Source organism: Pantherophis guttatus, chromosome 7, assembly GCF_059756535.1.
Source record: "Pantherophis guttatus breed Tessera chromosome 7, ASM5975653v1, whole genome shotgun sequence".
Taxonomy (NCBI): Eukaryota; Metazoa; Chordata; class Lepidosauria; order Squamata; family Colubridae; genus Pantherophis; species Pantherophis guttatus.
Window position 1 is genome coordinate 80511928 of NC_142069.1, and position 24032 is coordinate 80535959.

General features: G+C 44.8%; 2 protein-coding genes across 3 annotated transcripts in view; one reads left to right on the top strand and one right to left on the bottom strand.

The window, feature by feature from the left end:
• KIAA0930 (KIAA0930 ortholog) overlaps positions 1-2121 on the bottom strand; it is a 73709-nt gene extending 71588 nt beyond the window's left edge. For both annotated transcript variants that reach the window (XM_087873290.1, XM_034440349.3), the window contains exon 1: positions 1710-2121. In XM_087873290.1, the coding sequence (XP_087729416.1) occupies positions 1710-1842 (133 nt within the window). In that variant the 5' untranslated portion in view covers positions 1843-2121. The remainder of the gene's footprint in view (positions 1-1709) is intronic.
• Positions 2122-2178: 57 nt separating this feature from the next.
• UPK3A (uroplakin 3A) overlaps positions 2179-24032 on the top strand; it is a 36279-nt gene continuing 14425 nt past the window's right edge. Inside the window, exons 1-3 of the mRNA XM_087873291.1 lie at positions 2179-2357; positions 19476-19678; positions 20777-20932. Coding sequence (XP_087729417.1) covers positions 19582-19678; positions 20777-20932 — 253 coding nt within the window. The 5' untranslated portion in view covers positions 2179-2357; positions 19476-19581. The remainder of the gene's footprint in view (positions 2358-19475; positions 19679-20776; positions 20933-24032) is intronic.

The window sequence follows — 24032 nt, forward strand, 5'->3', positions numbered from 1 at the left end:
ATCCAGCTTTATTCTCCCTGCATAAAGATCCAGCTTTGTCCATTTTTCCCTCAGAGAAATAACGTCAAAGTTACAGATGGCAAAGCGTTGGATTTCTCACTGATGGGGACATCAGTGAAGGACAATTCCCACATCCGTTTTTTTGCCTGCTCTGGTCACAAGAAACATGTTATATTACGGCCTGTGTTAGAAATGAGGCAGGAAGACAACAGAGAGAGATGATTTCGACTAGTATCACAGAAATACGGAAGACTCCCCCCCCCCCCGGTAAATTAGGGGTCAGCAACCTGCGGCTCTGGAGCCACATGTGGCTCTTTCACCCTTCTGCTGTGGCTCCGTCACTCAAAATATGCGTCACAACCGCCAATGTACGACACCCACTGGCACGTGATTTATTGAGCTTTTCAACCTCCGGTAGGCCAACCATGGATAAATCCAAGAAAAGAAAAGTTTCAGAAGAAAACAGAATGTTTAATTCAACTACATATGCTAGTTTTGTGGCCGCTCAAGAATAGTCAGGCACTGGAAGGATTTTGTGGTTCCCAGTGTTTTCTTTTTTGTGGGAAACAGGTCCAAATGGGTCTTTGAGTGTTTAAGGTTGCAGACCCCTGCTCTAAATAAATAAAACCTCTCAGAGGATTTCAGTTGCAGCAAGATCCAGCAGTACTTCCCAACCCAGAGAACATTAAAATGATAGTTTTCTCTTCTTGCCTCTTTTCTTCAGCCCAGCAAAGTAGCAGAGACATACCTTTGATACCCTACTACGTGAGGCAAGGCAGGCTGGCCCCCCAAAAAATAAAACTAAAGTGCAATTCACCCCCTCCTCCTCACCCTCTTCGGAAATTAAGCCAGGACGGATGAGACAAACTTTGCTTTCCTGAAAAGAATATGAGTCACTCACAGATTTGTCTTACTAAGAGGATCTATTCCAGCAGGAAGTAGAGACAACTCTCATATAGGGGAATTATTAGGCCTGCTACTATATCTATACAGTACTACTTACCCTAGGTTTGTATCTACCGTAACAATTGTTATCTCCCACATTTAAGAATCTTGATGCAGGAATAAAGATTTTATTTACGAAAGGATCTTTTCCCTTTTTCTTAAGCACTTTTAACACCACGGAGCTTTCTGGTAGCAGTTCCATCACCCTAATTCAGCAACTGGTGGCCAGTGTTTCGGGTATTTTTTAGGCACGGCCACAAGGATGGGCACACTTTGGAAACTACAGCCAGGTACAACCGGGCAGCTTGCAGGCATGGAATCATCCATCCATCCATCCCTCAGAATAGAGCTGGAAGGGCACCTCGGAGGTCTTCTAGTCCAACCCCTCCAGGAGACCCTATATTATTCCAGACCAAGAAGAGGCCTGGTTCCTTTAACAAGAGTTGGGGGGGGAAGCAGAATTTTTTTTTTTCTTTCAGGTTTTGCACTGAAATGAGAAAAGCTGCAAAGGGACAGTTCTTGTGCAAGGCGGGCTCCCACTTTTAAGGGACTTCGCAGGTTATGGGCGGGGGGGGGGGAGGAAAAGAAACGAGCCCCTGAGCAGGTGCAGAGGGCTTCCGAGAAAGTGGGGGTGCATTTCTCCCGGCCAAGCAAAGGCTGCGATTTTCTCTAACCAGGGAAACCAGTCTCCGGGTTGCCTCCCACCTCCCACCCCACCGCCTGCTGCTGCTTGGCATCTCCAACCGGCCCCCCCTCCAACTCACCGAGCCCGCTGATCTCGTGGCGGAGGCTAACGCGGTTCCTCTCCTCCACTATGGCCCGCAGCATCTGCTGAAGGGAGCGGTCCAGCTCCCCGCTGTCGCCGTCCTGCTGCCCGGGAGCCGCGAAGGAGGCCATGCCAGCAGCGCCCGCCCAGCGTCGGGCATCTCAAGAGCTCGGGCCGGATTGCCCCTCCCCTGCCCCCGCGTGGGGACTAGGCAAGAGAGCTACTGCGGGGGCATGGGTGGCCGAAATGCCCGTCCGCCTTCCCCTCCCTTCCCAGAGAGAGAGCGAGAGAGAGAGGCTTCCCCGCTGGCCGCCGCTTCCGCCTCCGCAGCAGCAGCAGCTGATCTGCGGCTGGCAGGCAGCGCTCGCCTTTTAGAACGCGTCCTGCTAGCTCGGCGCGTCGCAGCCAATGGGAGGCCGCGAAGAAGGGAGGGGCGTGGCTGAAGCCCGGGCTGGACCCCTGACGTCACCCATTCCCGGACCGCCAAGCGACCAGCTGATGCTGCTGCTGCAGCCGAGGCTGAGAAGCCGCGGGAAAGCCAGACGAGCGTCCTTCCTGCAAACCGGCGGGCGTGATCCACACAACCACGGTGGCCACAAGCAGACGGCTCCCTAAGCACCAGCCCTTGGGCTGATGTGGAGAAGAGGTAAGGAAGGGAATAAGCTACTGGAATTGCAACCCTCTTGGTAAACCTCATGGCAATTCCTAAATTATGATTAAGGTCCCTTTTATGTCTTCCAGGAATAAGTAGAACTGACCCAAAAGGGAGCCTGGATAGCTCTGCAGACTAAAAGCACTGTAATTTAATACCAGCTGTCTGCAATTAAAGTAAGTTCGAATCTCGCCAGGCTCAAGGTTGACTCAGCCTTCCATCCTTTCTAAGGTAGGTAAATTGAGGACCCAGTTTGTGGGGGGCAATAAGCTGACTTTGTATAAAATATACAAAAGGATGAAGACTTATTGCTTAACGTACTGTAAGCCACCCTGAGTCTCCGGAGAAGGGCAGCATATAAATCAATTTTTTTTAAAAAAACAAAAACCGGTTGCATTGGAAGAGTTGATTCCGGTCCAAAAGCAAAGTACCGAAACAGTCCAAAGCAGGGGTCTCCAAGCTTGGCAACTTTAAGCCTGGCGGACTTCAACTCCCAGAATTCCCCAATTCAAAGAATTCCCCAATTCAAAGCAAAGCTGGCTGGGGAATTCTGGGAGTTGAAGTCCGCCAGGGTTAAAGTTTATTTATTGTTTATTTATTGGTTCAATTTATATGCTGCCCTTCTCCGGAGACTCAGGGCGGCTTACAATACGTTAAGCAATAGCCTTCATACTTTTTGTATATACCTGCTCAGTAGGGGTTTCGCCCCCCCCCCAAGCGGTGTTCTTTTTTTTTATACAAAGTCAGCTTATTGCCCCCACAATCCGGGTCCTCATTTTACCTACCTCGAAAGGATGGAAGACTGAGTCAACCTTGAGCCTGGTGAGATTGGAACATGAAATAAATGCAGGCAGCTGGTGTTACTTAACAGCACTTTAGTCTGCTACGCCACCAAGCTCCTAGTTGCCAAGGTTGGAGACCCCTAGTCCAAAGGTTTTAGCAGAAGATAAAGACACTTTGGCAGCCAAAATCATGCTTTGTAAAGTATTGCATTTAAAAAACTGCATTTAAAAAGCAAAGCTGGCTGGGGAATTCTGGGAGTTGAAGTCCAACAGGCTTTTTAATTTGCCAAGGTTGGAGACCCCTGGTCCAAAGGTTTTAGCAGAAGATAAAGACACTTTGGCAGCCAAAATCATGCTTTGTAAGGTATTGCATTTAAAAAACTGCATTTAAAAAGCAAAGCTGGCTGGGGAATTCTGGGAGTTGAAGTCCAACAGGCTTTTTAATTTGCCAAGGTTGGAGACCCCTGGTCCAAAGGTTTTAGCGGAAGATAAAGACACTTTGGCAGGCAAAATCATGCTTTGTAAGGTATTGCATTTTAAAAACTGAATGCACTGGATTAGCAAGCGCCTTTGCTTTTATCACGGCGGTGAAATTGCATCACACGAAACCCAGGATTGTACAAGTACACATGCATCATGATATGGCATGGATTTCCATGGGGGACAGGTCTGTAAATCCATGTCATAAATGATAAAATAAGTCATTGCTCCCATAGGCCCAGCTTTGAAGCTCGGGCATCCTCCACAGATGCTCCGCTGGAAGCAGGATCTCTCGGAAATTGCAGATGAGTGATTTATGCACCTTCAGAATCTGGGTTTGCACAACGGATCCTCTTACCAGCTGGAGGGCTTCATGATCAGAGGAACTGCCTTGCCCCCAGTTGCATCAACCTATCCCATCCAATCGAATAAGGAAGACACCATACAGGCCCAAATCGAAGAATTTCAGTTGTTGGAGGCCCAAGAAGAGAGCCTTCTCTGCTATTGTTCCCACCCTCTGGAATATTTTTCCTCCCACAGGTGACATGGGCCCCCAACCTTCCCTTTCCGAAGGATATGGAGATCTGGCTGTACCAATTTGCCTGGGGCTTGAAGAGTGATGCAATGCTGGGAGTGGTTAATACGTTTGAAGCAGTGGTGAAATCCAAATTTTTGTACTACTGGTTCTGTGGGTGTGGCTTGGTAGGCGTGGCAGGGGAAGGATACTGCAAAATCTCCATTCCCACCCCACTCCAGGGGAAGGATGCTGCAAAATCCCCATTCCCTCCCCTCTCCTGGGGGAAGGATATTGCAAAATCTCCATTCCCACCCCACTCTGGGGTCAGCCAGAAGTGGTATTTGCCGGTTCTCCAAACTACTCAAAATTTCTGCCACTGGTTCTCCGAACTGCTCAAAATTTCTACTACCGGTTCTCCAGAACCTGTCAGAACCTGCTGGACTTCACCTCTGCTTTGAAGACATGTTTTTAGTTTATTCTATTTTTGTTTTCATCTGGTTCCCGTTCTACTGATGTATTGTAGTTTTTGTATGGTTTTTTTTAGCTACAAACTGCCTAGAGACACTAGAGAGTGAAACAGGTGTGTATATGTGTGCCTAAAACCGTTCAATAAAGAAATCTACTAAATTGTAGGATGGGTAATCAAACAGCTGAAGTTTGATTTTGGAACAAGCAAAAAAAAAAAACCCACAGAATTAGGAGATGCCTTTCATTTTAAGACCCGTGTTGGGGACCTGATAAATATTGTGAAGTTTTATTTCACCTTCTTCAAGAAGCAGATTAATTCCTGATAATCCTAAAGAAGAGGGTAGAATGGCTCCGAATTAAAAGACGCTGAGCTTGTCAGCTAGAAAACTCATAGCCCGGGTTCAAGACTCGAGTGCCGCACGATGGAGTGAGCTCCAGTGCCCTAGCTCCTGCTTAGTGAGCAGTTCGAAAGCACGCAAATGCAAGCAGATAAATAGGTACCACTTTGGTGGGAAGGTAACAATGTTCCGTAGACCATTGGTGCACGACCGAACATGACCACAGAAGCATCTTCAGACAACACTCAGCTAAGAAAGAAAGATGAGCAGCGCCCCCTAGAGTTCAACATGACTGGACAGGAGGACCTTCATCTTTTATTCCTAAGGAAGAAGTTTTAGTCTTTTAGAACTGGAGTTTGGGTTTGAAGACAGTAACAAGGACATTCTGATTTTTGGAGACGGTGAACAAATAGGAATGCTAAATATATCTCTGCTCCCCCATCAGAGCTTCCTTATGGGCCTCCACAATGCACACCCAAAGGGACATGTCACAAGAGATTGAGATGCTTCCGCGTAGGTGGAAAGGTCCAAAATGGTCTTTTTGAAGTGACAGAATCTAAGAAAATGTAGAGGAGCTTTACAAATTGAAGAGTTATCCACACTTTGTCATGCTATCAAATTTGGCCTGCTTTGGTACTTGGTGAAACACTCCAGATTATGATGGTGTACAATGACAATAAAGGCTATACTGCTATTACTTTTATCGCTTTGCTGACATAAAGAAAAATGCAGTCCTACCAGTGGTGGGTTGCTCCCGATTCTGTCCGGTTCTATAGAACCGGTAGTAAAAGCGGCAGGAGGCTCCGCTCACCCGCCCAGACGTCATAATTGATGATTTGCGCATGCACAGAAGCTTTTGCACATGTGCAGAAGCATGCGCAAGCAATCAGCTGGCGGCCTTCTCTGTGGGGGCACCTACCATCTGGAACGAGCTCCCCCCAGAGATACGGAGGATCCCGGACCTGCGCACGATTCGTCGTGCTCTCAAAACTTTTTTATTTCAGCAGGCTGGCCTGGCCTAACTCTCCTCTTTTAAATTTTTAATTTGTTTGATTTTATAAATTGGGTGTTTTAATCTGTGTTTCGGCCAAAATATTTAATAATTTTAAGGGACTTTTAATATTTGTATTATCTGTATTTTATCTTGGCTGTTCACCGCCCTGAGTCCTTCGGGAGTAGGGCGGTATAGAAATTTGATTAATAATAAATGAATGAATGAATGAATGAATGAATGAATGAATGAATGTCTGGAAAAGAGAAAACCGGGAAGGTTTCATCCCTGGTGAACAAAATTAGCCTGTTCTTGCTGGAAGGAAAAGTACATTTCATTAAATCTGTCCCTATAGATATTGAATGTTGAGATCCATTTCCTGATTTTATGGAACAATGTTTATGAGATTCTCTTTTGCTTCCTTCTTGGTTTTAATTTATTAAGCATGCAAACAATGAGAGTGTCCCCCTTATTTTAGCATTGGTAGGTTGCAGAGCAATCTTAAGCAAAACAGAACCTTTGGCCTACTACTACCTTACAAAGTGAGAAGATTAAAAATAAAAGTAGAGTGTAAATTACAGCATGGAGTTGGAGTGTTGTTGTTGTTGTTGTTGTTTTAATTTGATTTATATGCCGCCTTTCTCCGGAGACTCAGGGCGGCTTACAATGCGTTAAGCAATAATGTATATTTATACAAAGTCAGCTTATTGCCCCCACAAACTGGGTCCTCAATTTACCTACCTTTGAAAGGATGGAAGGCTGAGTCAACCTTGAGCCTGATGAGATTCGAACTTACAGTAATTGCAGACAGCTGGTGTTAATCACAATGCTATCAGTCTGCTGAGCCACCAGGCCCACCAATCCATGATAAACCCACCAATCCATGACATCATGGAACATCATTATGTATCTCTTCCTACTAGGTCATCATGCTAGCCGTACTATCTGTGACAATACGATCAGTGAATAGAAACAATGTTTATTTTTATTTTATTTATTTAACAAATTTATATAGCTGCCCTACTCACACATAGGTGACTTACATTTAAAAATCCATTACTTAATCCCCTCCACCCCCATGACAGCAACAACAGAATCAAATCAACCACTTGATAGGTTCCTTCTTCATTTGTGGCCAACAGGCTCGCTGACAAACACAGTTTAGGGCCTTTCAGAAAAGTAACAACATGGGGGCCAATCTCTGGGGGATTGATGCTCCATAAAGAAGGGTCCAGCACTGTGAAGGCACTTTTTCGTGATTCTATGAGATGTACTTCCCTGATCGATAGGACCAGGGGTGGGCTCCTGGGGGTTCAGCAGGGTTCGGGCGATCCTCTAGCCAAGGATCACCGGGGTTTGGCGAACCCCCAAATGCCACCCCTGGCTGGCCACACCCACCCCGCCCCTCCCAGGAGTCTCCTCGTCGCCCGTTCATCATTCCAGGTAAGTGCCAAGAGGTTGCAGAGAAAAATGCTTTGAAAAGCCTCTGCCGATCAGGCAACTCAGCTGGGATCGTCAGAGACTTTTCAAAGCATTTTTTTTTTTACCACCTCTTCGGCCAAGAGGTTGCAGAAAAATTGCTTTGAAAAGCCTCTGATGATCCCAGCTGAGCCGTGCGATCATCAGAGGCTTTTTTTTTTTACTTTTAAAAGCATTTTTTCTTCGGAAGAGGTGGTAGAAAAAATGCTTTTAAAAGTTTTTTTTTAAAAAGCCTCTGATGATCGTGCGGCTCAGCTGGGCATGCTGGGGGGTGGGGGGCGCAGGGATTTTTGCTCCCGGTTCTCCAAACCACCCGCCACCATCGCTACCAGATCAGGCGATCCGGTCCGAACCAGGAGCATTTCACCCCTGCTCAGAGTGACATTTGTGAGATGGGCAGCTGTATAGAAATCTTAGTTCCAAACATTTAGAAAATTGAGTTAAAGAATTTTTTGCTGGCATAAGAAAGCAGCCCCAAAGAAAGCAACTTGTGATATGGCCAGATGGGTAACTTTTATGCCAATCAGTCAATTTTTTTTTAAGAGATGGAGAGATGTAGCTTTATGGAAGAGTTCTCTTTTAAAATGGGTACGAGTCCTCATTTAAGGACTCTAGTTGGGAGTGGCAATTCCTGCACTAAGTGAAGCAGTTGCTAAATGATAAACCATGTTTATCATTTAGCTACTCAGTAGCTACAAGACTACTCAGTTACTGTAGGCAATCTCTCCTTTGCCTGACCCTTTTCCATTGGCTTTAATGTGTAGAAGAGTAAATAGCTTACTCTCCTGCAGTCCCTTTCTCTCCAATCTCTCAACTCTGTAAAGGAGAAAAGAAAGAAAGACACAGAACAAGATGTACAGACAGTAATGGCAATCATATGAACGTGAGACACTGCAAAGGTCATAAATGGCCTATAACTTTTCAGCACCAGGGTAATTTTAAAAGGTCACTGAATGAGTAGTCTGTAAGTGAGGATTGCCTATACTCCTCTTTTAAAAAAAACATATTTAGCTGTTTTGTGAATTTTTTTTCTTGTAATTTGTAAATAACAATTTAAAAGGCGTTTTAAAACACGCTTTAGTTTTGCTCGCTTCCCACAGAATTGATATCCTCCAGAAGTATTTGACTCTTAACTCCCTAACTCAACTCCCTAACTTGGCAAGCCAGCCTTGCCAAGGAACTGAAGCTGAACTTCTCTGAAAGGCGCCAGCTTGGAGAAGTCGAGAATGCAAGAAATTTTCAGCCAACTTTGCCTCTCAGTCAATTAAAAATGCCTGAACTGGCTGGGTCTCTTGTGCTCCTGTCCCCGAAGGGGGCTTGTCCATTTAGCAAGCCATTAAGAGACTTCTAGAAACATTAAGGCTCATCCAGTTGGTCCCTAGCCACTCGTTCGTAGTGATAATCTGGTGGTGCAACTCCCAACAATGGAAGATTTCAGCATGGTCCCACTTAAGTCTGGCGAATGTTTTTCCTGCATGTGGGAAAATAACTCTTAGCCTGAGGTTCCTGGGGTCTTGCTCATTACATATGAAGGACAGATCCGTCTTTTACAGTAAATAGTTATGTACCTTTAAAAACCTCATGGAGAGAGGAGAGACACTGCTAGAGTAAATGGAATGGAAAAGGCCTGAGATGTGCCATTATAGAGATTTCAATTAGAAAAGACAGACATGACATTAATCAGTGCTCAAAAATGGCTCTCCCAAAAATGTAAAGCCGGAAGAAGTAATTGTTTAAAGCGGGGTCACCAACCTTTCGGGCCTCAGGGACCACTAAATTCATAATTTTAAATCCCGTGGACCACTGATACGATCTGCTTAATGACCGGCTGGGTGGGTGTGGCTAGGTGGTCATGTGACTGGGTGGGTGTGGCCAACTTGATGTCACTCATGTTGAGGGGCGCCTCGCCGGCCTCTACTCGCCTCTCCCCTCCCAGCCACTCCTGGCCTGCCCGCCCGGGCTCCTTAGGGCCCCAACAGGAAGTAGTTGTTGGAGCTAAGCAGCCACTATGAGAAAGAGTTGGCAAAACAGCTGGCCCAGTTCAAATTGGATCTGACTGAGAAGGAGGCTCAGCAGAAGCACCTCACTGAGGACTACAAGCATAGGCTTTCCAAGCAGAGGGAAGACCTATGGGAGTGTAAGGCCAGGTACCGGCGCCTGGAGGCTCAGTGGGCTGAGATGGTCAGCCAGTTCCAGGCCATGATGCAGTCCCACTGGAACAAGGCTCTCCGGCTCTTCACCACCAGCGGCGCTTCCCTCCACCCAAAGCCCCATACCAGGAGGCCGAAGCAGACCCCGAGTCGGAATTTCTGCTCTCCGAGCCACACAAAAAGACTCCAAAGGGGGAGACTCTTTGCAGCAACACTAACGTTCATTGCACGTATCCGTCCCAGGGGCCGTAGTCTGAGGACCCCTGATTTAGTGCAATATAAAAAATGCAAATAATTTTTCTATGGACCACCAAAATATTCTCACAGACCACCAGTGGGTCCATGGACCACCAGTTGCTGACTGCTGGTTTAAAGCATGCGTGTTTCATGACAACTGGTCCCAAGTGGTCAACTAAGCCAATTAGGAAAGACGTTATTTCCGTGTGTAGGAAGTTAGCACCCACCCCTCTCCTAGGAAAATGAAATATGCTAGGAAATATTAAAAAGGCAGAATATTATATTTTCCTGGATGAGAAACTGAGAAGCATGTTTTTTTAGGCAGGAAGCAGACTCACTCTTAATAGCCCCCACCCTCCTCAATAGCCCACAGCAGATGTCAGCACTTAAGAGATAAAGAGATAGCTAGGTCTATTCATAAGCAAATGCCCTCACCAAGATCCAACAAAGGTAGGATTAGCCCTCTACCCATCTAGCAACAGAACTCACCACATGGCACCTGGGAAGATTACATCACCCAGCACAGCTCAACCAAACTTGGACTCAAAACACAGCCTACAGAGTTGACCCTGCATGGCCCCATGGGAGTCTGACAACCAATCAGAACACAAGCTCAAATTCAAAAGCCCAGAGAGGGCATAAAACTCAGGCACTTTTAGCATCTCTTCCCTTTTTTTCTCCTTCACCCAACATCAACAAGGCATGTGATGATCCTGTCCACCATTAAAAAAAACATCTTTCCAAGCGGTCTCCATGTTTCCAGTGTCTTTTTTTTCCTCACTTGGAACTAAACCCAGATGGACGTTTCTTCCAACATGTGTTCAGCATTTGCAATTGTATTTCAAGCCTTGGGATGAGAAGACTCCAAACATCTGTGATTATCTTTAGAGATGCAGAGATGGCTAAGCACAGCCAACTTGTCCATGTGGCCAGGAAGTATGAGTCAAATGATTCCTTGGGGCTGTAGGAAGTTAGCACCCACCCCTTTCCTGGAAGAGTGAAATATTTTAGGAAATATGAAAAAGGCAGAATATTATATTTCCCTGGGATAAGCATGTTTTGAAGCAGCTCCCATCTTCCTGCCCCCACCCTTTGTCAATGGGCCATTAAGGCTTGGCCAGTCTATTCTACATAACAAAGATCTGCCTCCTTCAGACAGAGCCATAGTAGGAATTGCCAAAGATCCAACAAAGATAGGATTAGCCCTCTACACAATAGCAGCAGAAACTCACCACATGTGACCTGGGAAGCACATGTGACCATCAGCCAGCAAGGCTAGCTAAGACCCCCACCCCCTGGGAGTCTGACAACCAATCAGGATACTCTTTTGGGGCCCCAAGAAATGCAGAGCCAGAGAGAGCATAAAAACCTAAGGATTTACTGTATCTGCCCCTTTTCTGTTCAGGAACTCAAGCCATGTGATCCTGTCACCATTAAACTTATTTCCAAGCAGCCTCCATTATTTCCAGTGTCTGTTTCCCCACTTGGAGCAGAACCTAGAAGGAGATTTCTTCCAACAGGGCTACTACCAGTGCTGTGGGCGTGGCTTGGTGGGCGTGATGTGGCTTGGTGGGCATGGCAGGGGAAGGATACTGCAAAATCCCCATTCCTTCCCCACTCCTGGGGGAAGGATATTGCAAAATCTCCATTCCCACCCCACTCTGAGGCCAGCCAGAGGTGGTATTTGCCAGTTCTCCGAACTAGTCAAAATTTCTGCTACCGGTTCTCCAGAACCTGCTGGATTTCACCCCTGTCTTGGGGGTTCCGTGAAATTAAAGTGAGACAGTTACCTATATATCCATTTTCTTGAACCCTTTGGAGGGAAACGGGACACAAAAATTACCTAAAATTGTGCCGTTTATAAACATATTTACCAACGGGTCAAATCCCACGTGTGCAACTAGCGGTCTCCGTAGCTGAGATGTTCCATTTTCAATGCAAGATTTCTGATCAGCCATTGTGTCCTGTCTCCTAAACCAGTGTTTCTTAACCTTAGTCACTTTAAGATGGGTGGGCTTAACTCCCGGAATTCTATGCTGGCTGGGAAATTCTGGGAATTGAAGTCTACTTATCCTAAAGTGGCTAAGATTAAAAAAATACTGCCCTTGTCCATTCTCCTCTAACCAACCCTCCAGATCTGACCATATTCTACACACTATGCCCAAAATGTGGCTGTCCCAATAAGGTTGGTGATCTCAGGGAAATGGAGAATTTTAGAGGTGTCTACAATATTTATAACACCAAAGACGCTTTCCTTTAGTCTTTTAAAAAGAGCCTGGTGGCGCAGCAGACTAATAGCCTGTTATTATCATCCAGCTGCCTGCAATTACTGCAAGTTCGAATCTCACCAGGCTCAAGGTTGACTCAGCCTTCCATCCTTTCTAAGGTAGGTAAATTGAGGACCCAATTTGTGGGGGCAATAAGCTGACTTTGTATAAATATACAAAAGTATGAAGGCTATTGCTTAACTCATTGTAAGCCGCCGTGAGTCTCCGGAGAAGGGCGGCATATAAATTTTTTAAAAAAGAATATTGATGTTTTTATTATGGAATGTTTTAAACAGTCGTTTTTTATGGTGTTCTTTATTGTGTGCTGCCAAGAGCCATGTTTGTTAAATGGGCATCTACATAAATGTGAAGCATAAATAAAGTTTAGCGCTAGTTTATTTTTGAATTACTGTACCCTTTACTGTATTTACAGCTACCGCTACTAGACCAGAATTCAAGTTGACCACTAGAGGGCAGCAAAAAACTAGAGATTTTTATACCTCTCTGCTGTCCTCTAATGGCTACGGTTTTCCCAGTTGCAATGTCTGGCTGTGAAAGTTGGACCATAAGGAAGGCTGAACGCCAAAGAATGGAGGCCTTTGAACTCTGGTGCTGGAGAAGACTCCTGCGAGTCCCTTGGACTGCAAGGCGATCAAACTGGTCAGTCCTAGAGGAGATCAACCCTGACTGCTCTTTAGAAGGCCAGATCCTGAAGATGAAACTCAAATACTTTGGCCGCCTAATGAGAAGGAAGGACTCACCTTATGCACCAGTTGGAAGTTTCTGCATGCTCTTCAAGGGCAGCCCCATGTAAAATATGTTATAGAAATCTAAGCAAGAGGTTATGAGGCCATGGGTGATGGTGAGCAGGTCATCCTGGTCTAGGAATGAATGCAAAAGCTCCCCTAGCCACAGCTGCCCCCTTTTCTTCAAGGAGTAGCTGTGATAGGTAGGGAACTATGGCCCTTTTATGACCTGTGGACTTCAATTCCCAGAATTCCCAGCATGGCTGGCTCAGGAATTGTGGGAGTTGGAGTCCACAAGTCATAAAGGAGCCATAGTTCCCCAGCTCTGGATCTGGGAGGAACCCCAGATTACAGACCGGGTCATCTGGGGCAGTGCCATCCATCCAGAGTTAGAGATGGACGAACTTTGTCTCCAGAGGGTCTGTTAAGGATATTGGTGTTGTGTTACCAACCAGCAGAGTAAATGCACAAGGAAACGTTGCTGAGAGCAATGAATAAGAGTTATGCAAACTGGTTTATCAAAAGCTTACTTTATAGTAGATACCCACAGCCACTCAGTCTTGCTAGGGTTGAGTCCAGGATGGATATAAACTTACCCAAGTGCTCAATATTTAACTAAGGAAGAACTGCAAAAGGTAAATTCCTACTTTGAGCTGTGCCGCTTTCTGCTTCTGCCCAGGATAATTGGAAAAACAAAACACGGAGTACAAAGTGCAGATATTCAGGCCCAAACTGGAATGCACAACTATTGGAATCTCGGTACCTTCATGTAAGGAAAAGCAAAGGAGATCATTTTTGCTAGAGGAGAAAAGTGAATTAAATTGCCTTAAGAAGAACCTTTACAAAATGTTTTATCGATGTCATCTGCCACTACCGAGATTGGCCAAGATGTTCTTGAACAGGCAGGGGTGGGTTCTAAATTTTTTTACTACCGGTTCTGTGGGCATGGCTTGATGGTCATGTGACAATTATTTAGGATTTAGCAGAGGTACTGGTCTACCAGGCTTTTAACTGCTTGCAGACCTGTACCGATCTACCCATTTATTTTTTGCAGGCACTAGTCTACTCGTTTATTTTTGCAGGCACTGATTTACTCATTTGTTTTCTTTTAACACTGATCACCTGTAGGGTGGCCCTTTGAAGCCCGGAGGCAAGAGTTTAAACAGTTTTTTTCCCTCTAACCATCAGCTGGGACTCAGGAGGCAGCAATAGATTGGGGGTGGAGCCAAATAAAAGATAAGAATAACGCAGGGGTGGGGGATGCGGGAATGGGGGGCTGCAGGGGGCAGGGGGGCAGAACCGGTTCGGTTATGTCATATCGTTACTGCTACCGGCTCGGGAGAACCAGGCCGAACCGGGAGGAACCCACCACTGTGAACAGGTCCCCGGAATGTTGGAAGTGTGATTATAAACAAGGAACGTTCTACCACATGTGGTGGACCTGCCCTAAGATTAGAAAATGCTGGTGTAAGATAAGAAAGTGGTTGGAGGGGATAACTGAACAGAGAAGAGAGATGAAGCCGGAACTTTTTCTTTTGGGCATTTCTGAAGGGAAAATGGAGAAAAAATTACAATATATAACATTACACATATTAACCGCAAGTAGAATTGTCCTAGTACAGAACTGGAAACAACCAGATATTCCTCCAGACCAAATTATAATTTTAAAAAATTATGATTGTGCAGAAATGAACAGATTGTCCATGGAAAGGAAGGAGTGGGAAGAAACCGAGTACTATCAAATTTGGAACAGATGGTATTCCTGGTTTGAGAGTAGACAAAAAAAATAAGGGATAATCTGTTAAATATAATACTGTATGTAGAAGGTAAAATTGTTGAAGAAATATAGGATATGAAACTGAATTATGAATAGAGAGGTTATTATAATTCAAATAAGGATGTGATTTAAGATAGAGATATATAGAATTAGAACTTTTGTAAATATGTTTGTTATGATAGAGATACCGATATAGAAAAGCTGTTATTAGTGGAAAAATACGGTATAAACATGGTTATGAACGAAAGAAATGAATACAAATAAAGGGGGGCAGTAGGACAGGGACGGTAGGCATGCTGATGCGCTTATCCTCCTTGAAGAAAAGGGGGCAGCTATGGCTAGGGGAGCTTTTGCACCCATTCCTAGACCAGGATGACCTGCTCACCATCACCCATGGCCTCACAATCTCTTGCTTAGATTTCTATAACAAGGGGCTGCCCTTGAAGAGCATGCAGAAACTTCCAACTGGTGCATAATGTGAGTCCTTCCTTCTCATGGGAGTAAGGCTTGGAGATGACTGGCCCCTCCCATAAGACATAAAAGAGGAGCGAACGGGACGTGAGCTTTTGCAGGAAGCAATTAGTTCATCTGGTCGGTAAAAGCTTTGGGAAAGCTCTGTTTGACTCTGTGCTAAGTTTGGCCTTGCCCTGCGTGTGGCAATTAGTTCTCTGGCAGCATTCCAAGGGAGATAAGGTGGGTGTTTGTAAACACTCCCCTGAAAGCCTGTTTGAGAAGCCTTTCGGATGGGGAATGACAATGACTCACAGCTGTATGAATAAAAGAGGTTTGCCAGGACTAAGATTATGCTGTATACTTTCTAAGGAAGCCTAGGTCACAACATAAACCACATCTGGTCTGGTTTATCCATGATGAGTCCTTCTCATTCTTCTCCAAGAAATGAGTTCACTTCAGGCTTTACTGCTTTCATCAGACATGTACGCCCAGCAGGGGTGGGTTCTAAAATTTTTTACTACCGGTTCTGTGGGCATGGCTTATTTTGTGGGTATGGCCTGGAGGTCATGTGACTAGGTGGGCGTGGCTAGCTGGTCAGAGTCATTTCTGGAAGGTCCTCGCACTTACGACCAGTCCTCGCACTTACGACCCAACTCATTTGTTTGCTTTTAACACTGATTAGCTGTAGGGTGGCCCTTTGAAGCCCCGCAGCAAGACTTTAAACAGTTTTTTTCCCTCTAGTCATCAGCTGGGACTCAGGAGGCAGCAATAGATTGGGGGTGGGACCAAATAAAAGGTAAGAATAACGTGGGTGGGGGAGGGCGGGTGGGGAAAACCGGTTCGGTGATGTCATATCGTCACGCTACCGGCTCGGCCGAACCGGACCGAACCGGGAGGAACCCACCACTGACGCCCAGGCTCTGCTCAAGTGGAGAAGACAGTTGATAGCAACAGCCTCAGTTGACCTTCATAGAGCGGATGTTAGCAGGAGCTCCAGGCCAGCCAACTGAAAGATCCCTGTGAAAAAGGCCATTTGTGTAGAAGGTATGAACATCTCAAAAGTTAGTGGACATCACTTCTAATACAGTGCCATGCTCACCAATTTTCAGATTCTGAAGGCAATTTTAAATACCGCTATTCCTGACATTCTGGAACTCATTCTGAAAGGACTAGGAGAGACATGATAGCAGTTTTACAATCTCTCAGGGGCTGCCACAAAGAAGAGGGAGTCAAGCTATTCTCCAAAGCACCTGAGGGCAGGACAAGAAGCAATGGGTGGAAACTAATCAAGGAGAGAAGCAACCTAGAACTAAGGAAAAATTTCCTGACAATTAATCAGTGGAAGTTCTGAATGCTCCAACACTGGAAGTTTTTAAGAAGATGTTGGATAACCAGTTGTCTGAAGTGATATAGAGTTTCCTGCCTAGGCAGGGGGCTGGACTAGAAGACCTCCAAGGTCCCTTCCAACTCTGTTATTCTATTGGCTTTTGGGGAGAAGCACATATCGAGCCAAAGTTAAACAATATGACATTTGTTTTACAATGAAAAGTCTTTCTTTGGCATCAGTGGGATTTAGAAATGCTCATCTTTTAAATAATAGGAACTCTCTTTAGACTGTATTCAATTTCTATTCTACATTAGATTTAGTCCTGCATAGAAGAATTCTTCACATTAGAGGATAACACTAAGAAATATATGACACTTTCCTTTCCTTTCCTTTCCTTTCCTTTCCTTTCCTTTCCTTTCCTTTCCTTTCCTTTCCTTTCCTTTCCTTTACTTTACTTTACTTTACTTTACTTTACTTTACTTTTATTTGATTTATATACCGCCCTACTCCCGAAGGACTCAGGGCGGTGAACAGCCAACAATAAAATACATACATACAAAATTTAAAAAGCAGAGATAAAATCGAATTAAATAGTTTGGCCCAGACAAATTTAAAACCCCAATCAATTTAAAACAAATTTAAACTTTGAATATTAAAAATACTAAAAAATATTAAAAAATATTAAAAATGTTTAAAAAGAGGGAGAAAGTTAGGCCAGGCCCGCCTGGTGAAATAAAAAGGTCTTTAGAGTGCAGCGGAAGGTGCGCAGATCCGGGATCCTCCGTATCTCCAGGGGGAGCTCGTTCCAGATAGTAGGTGCCCCCACAGAGAAGGCTCTCCCCCTGGGCGCCTCCAGTCGACATTGTTTGGCCGACGGCACCCGGAGGAGCCCCTCTCTATGAGAGCGTACCGGCCGGTGGGAGGCTATTGGTGGTAGTAGGCGGTCCCGCAAGTACCCAGGTCCTGAGCCATGGAGCGCTTTAAAGGTGGTAACCAAAACTTTGAAGCGCACCTGGAAGACCACCGGGAGCCAGTGCAGCTCGCGCAGGAGGGGTGTTACATGGGAATGCCATGTCGCTCCCATTACCATCCGCGCGGCCGCACTAGACACAATAGAAAGTGCTGAATATTCTACAGCTGTTACTTTAACTTACATTTTTAAGATATTTTCAGGGAAGAGAGGGAGTGGTATAAATGCAAGTTGAATTCCACAAGTGTTTTCAGGTCATTTCTCAAATATGGTCTCTTTTCAGTGAGGTGAGCATGGTCAAAATTCATAGCAACAATAGGCTCTATTTAAATGTGATGCAGTTAAATATTATAGGCTGTGAAGCATGTAGCAGAACCTGTTAGCACAGCTTATCAACCAAATGAATAGCAGGTCAATGGTGGAGTAATGGGCTGGGTGAGTTTACATGGGAGTTGAAATACTTTCTGGCCAAGTTCTGGGTGAGAAGGCACTTAAATGACATCTCACTCGGATTATCAATCGGGCAATATTTTTTTCCTTTTCCTTTGATGATTTTTATTTCAAACATTTTAAATAACATTCAAAGTTCATAACTGGAATTTGTCCAATAAAATGTGACGAGATATCTCTTTTGTAAAAAATAAAATAAAATTATATAATGTAAGTTCAATAATGTTTAAAACCAGGCTAATATGCTTAATATGGCTAATATGCCACTCTAATGGCAGAAAGTGAACTAAAGAGCCTCTTGATGCAGGTGAAGAAGGAGAGTGCAAAAGTTGGCTTGAAACTCAACATTAAGATAACTAAGATCATGGCATCCGGCCCTCTCAATTCCTGGCAAATAGATGAGGAAGAAAAGGAGATAGTGACAGATTTTATTCTCCTGGGCTCCAAGATCACCATACATGGGGACTACAGCCAAGAAATTAAAAGATGCTTGCTCCTGGGGTGGAAAGTTATGGCAAATCTAGACAGCATACTAAAAAGCAGAGACATCACCCTGCCAACAAAAGCGCGTATAGTCAAGGCTATGGTTTTCCCAGTTGCAAAATATGGCTGTGAAAGCTGGACCATAAGGAAGGCTGAGCGCCAAAGAATGGAGGCCTTTGAACTCTGGTGCTGGAGAAGACTCCTGCGAGTCCCTTGGATTGCAAGGCGATCCAACCGGTCAGTCCTAGAGGAGATCAACCCTGACTGCTCTTTAGAAGGCCAGATCCTGAAGATGAAACTCAAATACTTTGGCCACCTCATGAGAAGGAAGGACTCACTGGAGAAGAGCCTAATGCTGGGAACGATTGAGGCAGTGGTGGGTTTCACAAATTTTTACTACCGGTTCTGTGGGTGTGGCTTGGTTGGCGTGGCTTGGTGGGCGTGGCAGGAGAAGGATACTGTAAAATCTCCATTCCCTCCCCACTCCAGGGGAAGGATACTGCGAAATCCCCATTTCCTCCCGATCAGTTGGGATTTGGGAGGCAGAGAATAGATGGGGGCAGGGCCAGTCAGAATTTTTACTACTGGTTCTCCGAACTATTCAAAATTTCCGCTACCGGTTCTCTAGAACTGGTCAGAACCTACTGAAACCCACCTCTGGATTGAGGGTAAAAGAAGAAAGGGACGGCAGAGAATGAGGTGGCTGGATGGAGTCACTAAAGCAGTAGGTGTGAGCTTAAATAGATTCCAGAGGATGGTAGAGGACAGGAAGGCCTGGAGGTAAACGTTCTCCATGGGGTCACGATGGGTCGGACACGACTTCGCAATTAACAACAACAACAACAACGGATTCAGTACTACATGACTACTTTTGAGCATAATATGTAGGAATGCACTGAAAAGGATATATAAATAATAAATATGAATACTTGAAAGTGTGTGTTTGCAGTGGTCTTCTCAATGTAACAAGATATGGACCTGAAAATAAGACTTGTCTGGTTTCTGCCCAGATTCCATAAAGCAAAATCTTCCTTATAGATCAGCTTCATGCTTTGAATATTTGAGAGAACCCTTTGCACAACAGATATCCCACCTTACTGGGTCCATGTCTTGATTCTCTGGTTTACCCTGTTTCTCAGCCTAGTTTTATGTTTGCCAGACATTAAGGACCTCCCCCACCCCCCCTTTTTTTTTAAGGAGAAAATCTGTCATTCTGGTCACTGCCTTTCAGTTGTCAAACCAGGTGGAGTTCAGTGCAGCTTTCTAGGACACCAGAAGAAAATCGAATCTTTAGATTTCAGCCATGCGGCTTTATCGTGTGAATTTGGGTTTGCTTCTGTTTTTCGCTGGCAGCTTGAGATCAGGATGGACCATTCCATTAGAAAACCTTGAGAAAATCCGTAAGTACGACCACCTTCAGTCAAACCGAGATCGGATTTGCATGAACTAATTTAGACTTGCCCAACTGAGCCATTCAGACATCTTTTTTTTTTTTAAATTTGATTTATATGCTGCCCTTCTCCGGAGACTCAGGGCGGCTTACAATGCGCTAAGCAATAGCCTTCATCCTTTTGTATATTTATACAAAGTCAGCTTATTGCCCCCACAAACTGGGTCCTCATTTCAACTACCTTAGAAAGGATGGAAGGCTGAGTCAACCTTGAGCCTTGGAGAGATTCGAACCAGCAGTAATTGCAGGCAGCTGTGTTAATAACAGGGTGCTTAGACCACTGTACTATCAAGGCTCCTTAATTTATCTTAATTTAGAGCTTCCATCATACTTATCCAGAAGGACCGTAGGAATTGCAGGTCAAGGTTATCTAAAGGCACCTCAAGGAGAAGGTCCCATAATTACATCAAGTTGGCCAAGGCCAATTTGCCAAAATGCAAATATTATTCATTGGATCCCAAAAGTGTGAAGAGAGGCAAACAAATAACTTTATGACATCATGCCAATTCATTACTTACTCAGACAATCTGGGGACAAATTAAAAGGGAAAAAATCTGTTTCCGTTCAGACAGATTCAATTCTAGAACATTATTTTTATTATTTTTATACATTTTATTTTAGGATTTTCTCCTTCACTGCTACAAAGTAGGATTGCTAAGTCCTTCTCTGAAACGTCTCCTGTGCTTTAGGAGGTGATAAAGAGAAATGTAGATATTTCATCAGCTTAGAAGCACTGAAGTATTCTAATACTGTATTCAATACTGTATTCACTGTATTCTAACACTGTATTCTAACACTGTATTCAAATACTAAGGGAAGTATTCAAATACTAAGGGAAGTATTTTTGTTTTTAAAAAATAATAATTGAATATTCTGGATAGAATTAAATGATGCTTTGTGGAAGAGAAGAAGTAGTTTTGTTAATACTTTGTGAAAACTTCATTGCTGAATAAAATGTACCAGGCTGAAAAATGAGCCATCCTGTGGCTTACAAACCTAAAGAAATACACTAATATGTCTACTGATTTCATATTTCCTATTTTTTTAGCCCTGGATTTCTCCACTAACAACAGCATGCTTCTCACCACCTTCATGGGCACCAATTTTATTATTAATATTCCAAAATGTGTCTCTTCCTCCAAGTTTAAGTCAACCACAGTCAGAGTTGCAGTGGCTCAACTTCCGGATGCATCCACTTTACCAGGTATTTACCTTGAAATATGCAAGTCTTTATGATGTTTAACAACTTAAGTACAACATTAGGAACAGATAAGCGTAAAATTCAAGCTGAGAAATTGCACTCCTGCAATCAAACTCGTCTCATCTACTAAGGTTTCACAGATGTTTCTCAGAGAGGATCTTCCAAATGTCCTTTCAAATTTTGATTTACAAACCAGTTGAGCAAACAACTTAAAAACACAATAGCTCTTGCTGAGGCCATTTTGTCTTTTGTTTACAAGCCTCTCAACTTCAACATTCGTGCTTTCTAGTTACTGGAGATGCTTGGTTCGTTTTTAATAATAAATGCCTTCGTTTTTAAGGCAAGGTCCTTGAAGTGTAAAGGGAACATATTCAGCGGTGGGTTTCCAATATTCTTACCACCTGTTCGCCATGCACACACTCACTTCATGTGTGTGCATGCCTTCTGCACATGTATCCCGCCTTCCACGCATGTGCTTTGCTCACGCTCACACCTTCCGTGCATGCGGCCAGCCTCGAAAATGTGGCTAAATAGGATATCATTATGCCAGGGTGGGTGGGCAGGCCTACCTGCAGTTGCCGCTCCGTAGTCGCCGCTCCCAGTTCGCCTGAATCGGTCCGAACCGGCTGAATACCAGTTCTGAACATATTGTTCCTCTACCCCAGCTAAGTCCACACATCTTAAAGTTGTTGAGGTTGAGAAACACTGCTCTATCCTTTGGATAAATATGCTATGGGAATGGCAGTAGTAACTACATCAAAGAGGAAGAAGGAGCAATGAGGGTTCTAGTAGGGCAGGGGTCAGCAACCTGCGGCTTTGGAGCCGCATGTGGCTCTTTCACCCTTCTGCTGCGGCTCCCTGTCACTCAAAATGTGTGTCACAACCACCAATGTGCGACACCCACCGACATGCAATTTATTGAGCTTTTCAACCCCCGGAAGGCCAACCATGGATAAATCCAAGAAAAGGAAAGTTTCAGAAGAAAACAGAATGTTTAATTCAACTACGTATGCTAGTTTTGTGGCCGCTCAAGAAATAGCCAGGCACGGGAAGGGTTTTTGTGGCTCCCGATGTTTTCTTTTTTGTGGGAAACGGGTCCAAATGGCTCTTTTGAGTGTTTAAGGTTGCAGACTCCTGTAGTAGGGGTAGAATGAGAAAACTCATTGTAGGTAATGGGTGTAGAATATCCAGAATTGGAGAATGAGAGAACTTATTGTGGGAACTGGGATGGGAAGCTCTCATTAAAGCGCAGTGGTTAGAATGCAGTATTGCAGGCTACTTCTGCTGACTGCCGGCTGCCTGCAATTTGGCAGTTCAAATCTCACCAGGCTCAAGTTTGACTCAGCCTTCCGTCCCTCTGAGGCTGGTAAAACGGGGACTTGGATTGTTGGGGGCCATATGGTGACTCTGTAAACCGGTTAGAGAGGGCTGTAAAGCACTGTGAAGCGGTATATAAGTCTAAGTGCTATTGCTAAGTGCTAAAGAGAAGTCCAGTAGGAGATCTGGAATAATTACATTTTGTGGCTCTCTTGAAAATAATCAAGCATAGGCATGGAGAGCAATCTAGAGCAATCTAGATGGGTAGCCTGTGAAAGTACCAGGCCACCCCAATGATGCCCTTGACGTGATATCCCGCTGCCTGGAGGCTGTACGGGTCTGGATGGGGAGAAATAGGCTCAGACTCAACCCTTCCAAGACAAGTGGCTGTGGCTACCCGCGTCCTGGTATAGTCAGCTGACGCCATCGCTGTCTATAGGGGGTGAATCTCTACCCCCCACAGAGAGGGCTCGCAATCTGGGCGTCCTCCTGGATGCACGGCTGTCTTTAGAAGAGCATATGACGGCCGTGGCCAGGGGGGCTTTTTATCAGGTTCGCCTGATTCGCCAGTTGCGTCCCTTTCTGGACCGGGACACCTTGCACACAGTCACTCACACCCTTGTTACCTCCCGGCTGGACTACTGTAATGCTCTCTACATGGGGCTCCCCTTGAAGAGCACTCGGAGGCTCCAACTGGTCCAGAATGCAGCTGCGCGGGTAATTATGGGTGCAACCCGTTGCACCCTTGTAACACCTTTCCTGCATGAGCTGCACTGGCTCCCAGTGGTCTTCCAGGTGCGATTCAAGGTGTTGGTTACCACCTTTAAAGCGCTCCATGGCTCAGGACCTGGGTACCTACGAGACCGCCTTCTGCCACCGATGGCCTCCCACCGTCCAGTTCGCTCCCACAGAGAGGGACTCCTCAGGGTGCCGTCGGCCAAATTATGTTGGCTGGCGACACCCAGGGGGAGAGCCTTCTCTGTGGGAGCCCCTGCCCTTTGGAATGAACTGCCCCTGGACATACGCAAGATCTCTGACCTCCGAGTTTTCCGCTGTGCTCTTAAGACCCTGCTCTTCCGACAGGCAGGGCTAGCTTTATAAATTGAGTTTTAAATTTGGAATTCTTAAATTTTTGGGTTTTTTAGTTAATTGGCCTTAAATGTAATACTTTTAATAATTTTTTTAATTTAAATTGTGATATTTGTATTGTGTTTTTACCTGGCTGTACACCGCCCCAAGTCCTTCGGGAGTGGGGTGGTATAGAAATAAAATTATCCTTATCCTTATCCTTATCCCTTTGAGATAGGACAGGACAGGATTTAGCAAGGATTCCAGGAATCCCAGTTTATTGCTATAGGGTTTAATAACAGATTTTTGAAAGCCTGCCAGAGTTTCTCTCTGCTATCCTTTTGACTTTTTGACATCCTTCCCATGGATTGAATACCTCTTGTTGGGTTTATGTAGGCTTTGGATGGGGAAAATCTCAAAGCTGATACCCAGGCTTGGGAAAATGTCCGCAAAAGAAAGCTGTGGGATGCTGCTTCCATGATGATATCAATGGCACGGATGGGTGTAAGGAATAGCCAAGACTGAGTTAAAGGAGATTTTAACCTTAGTCTGAAAGAAAATAGGGAAAATAACAGTTTCTAGCAGGATCTGTGACTCAGCCTGGAAATATTTTTCGTCTTGTGTGAGGCAATTCTCTGCATGGACAGGAAAAACATGCTAATCAACAATTTCAAAAAACTGCCATGAGCTGCTGCAGTAGCTGCCATATTTGTTCTGA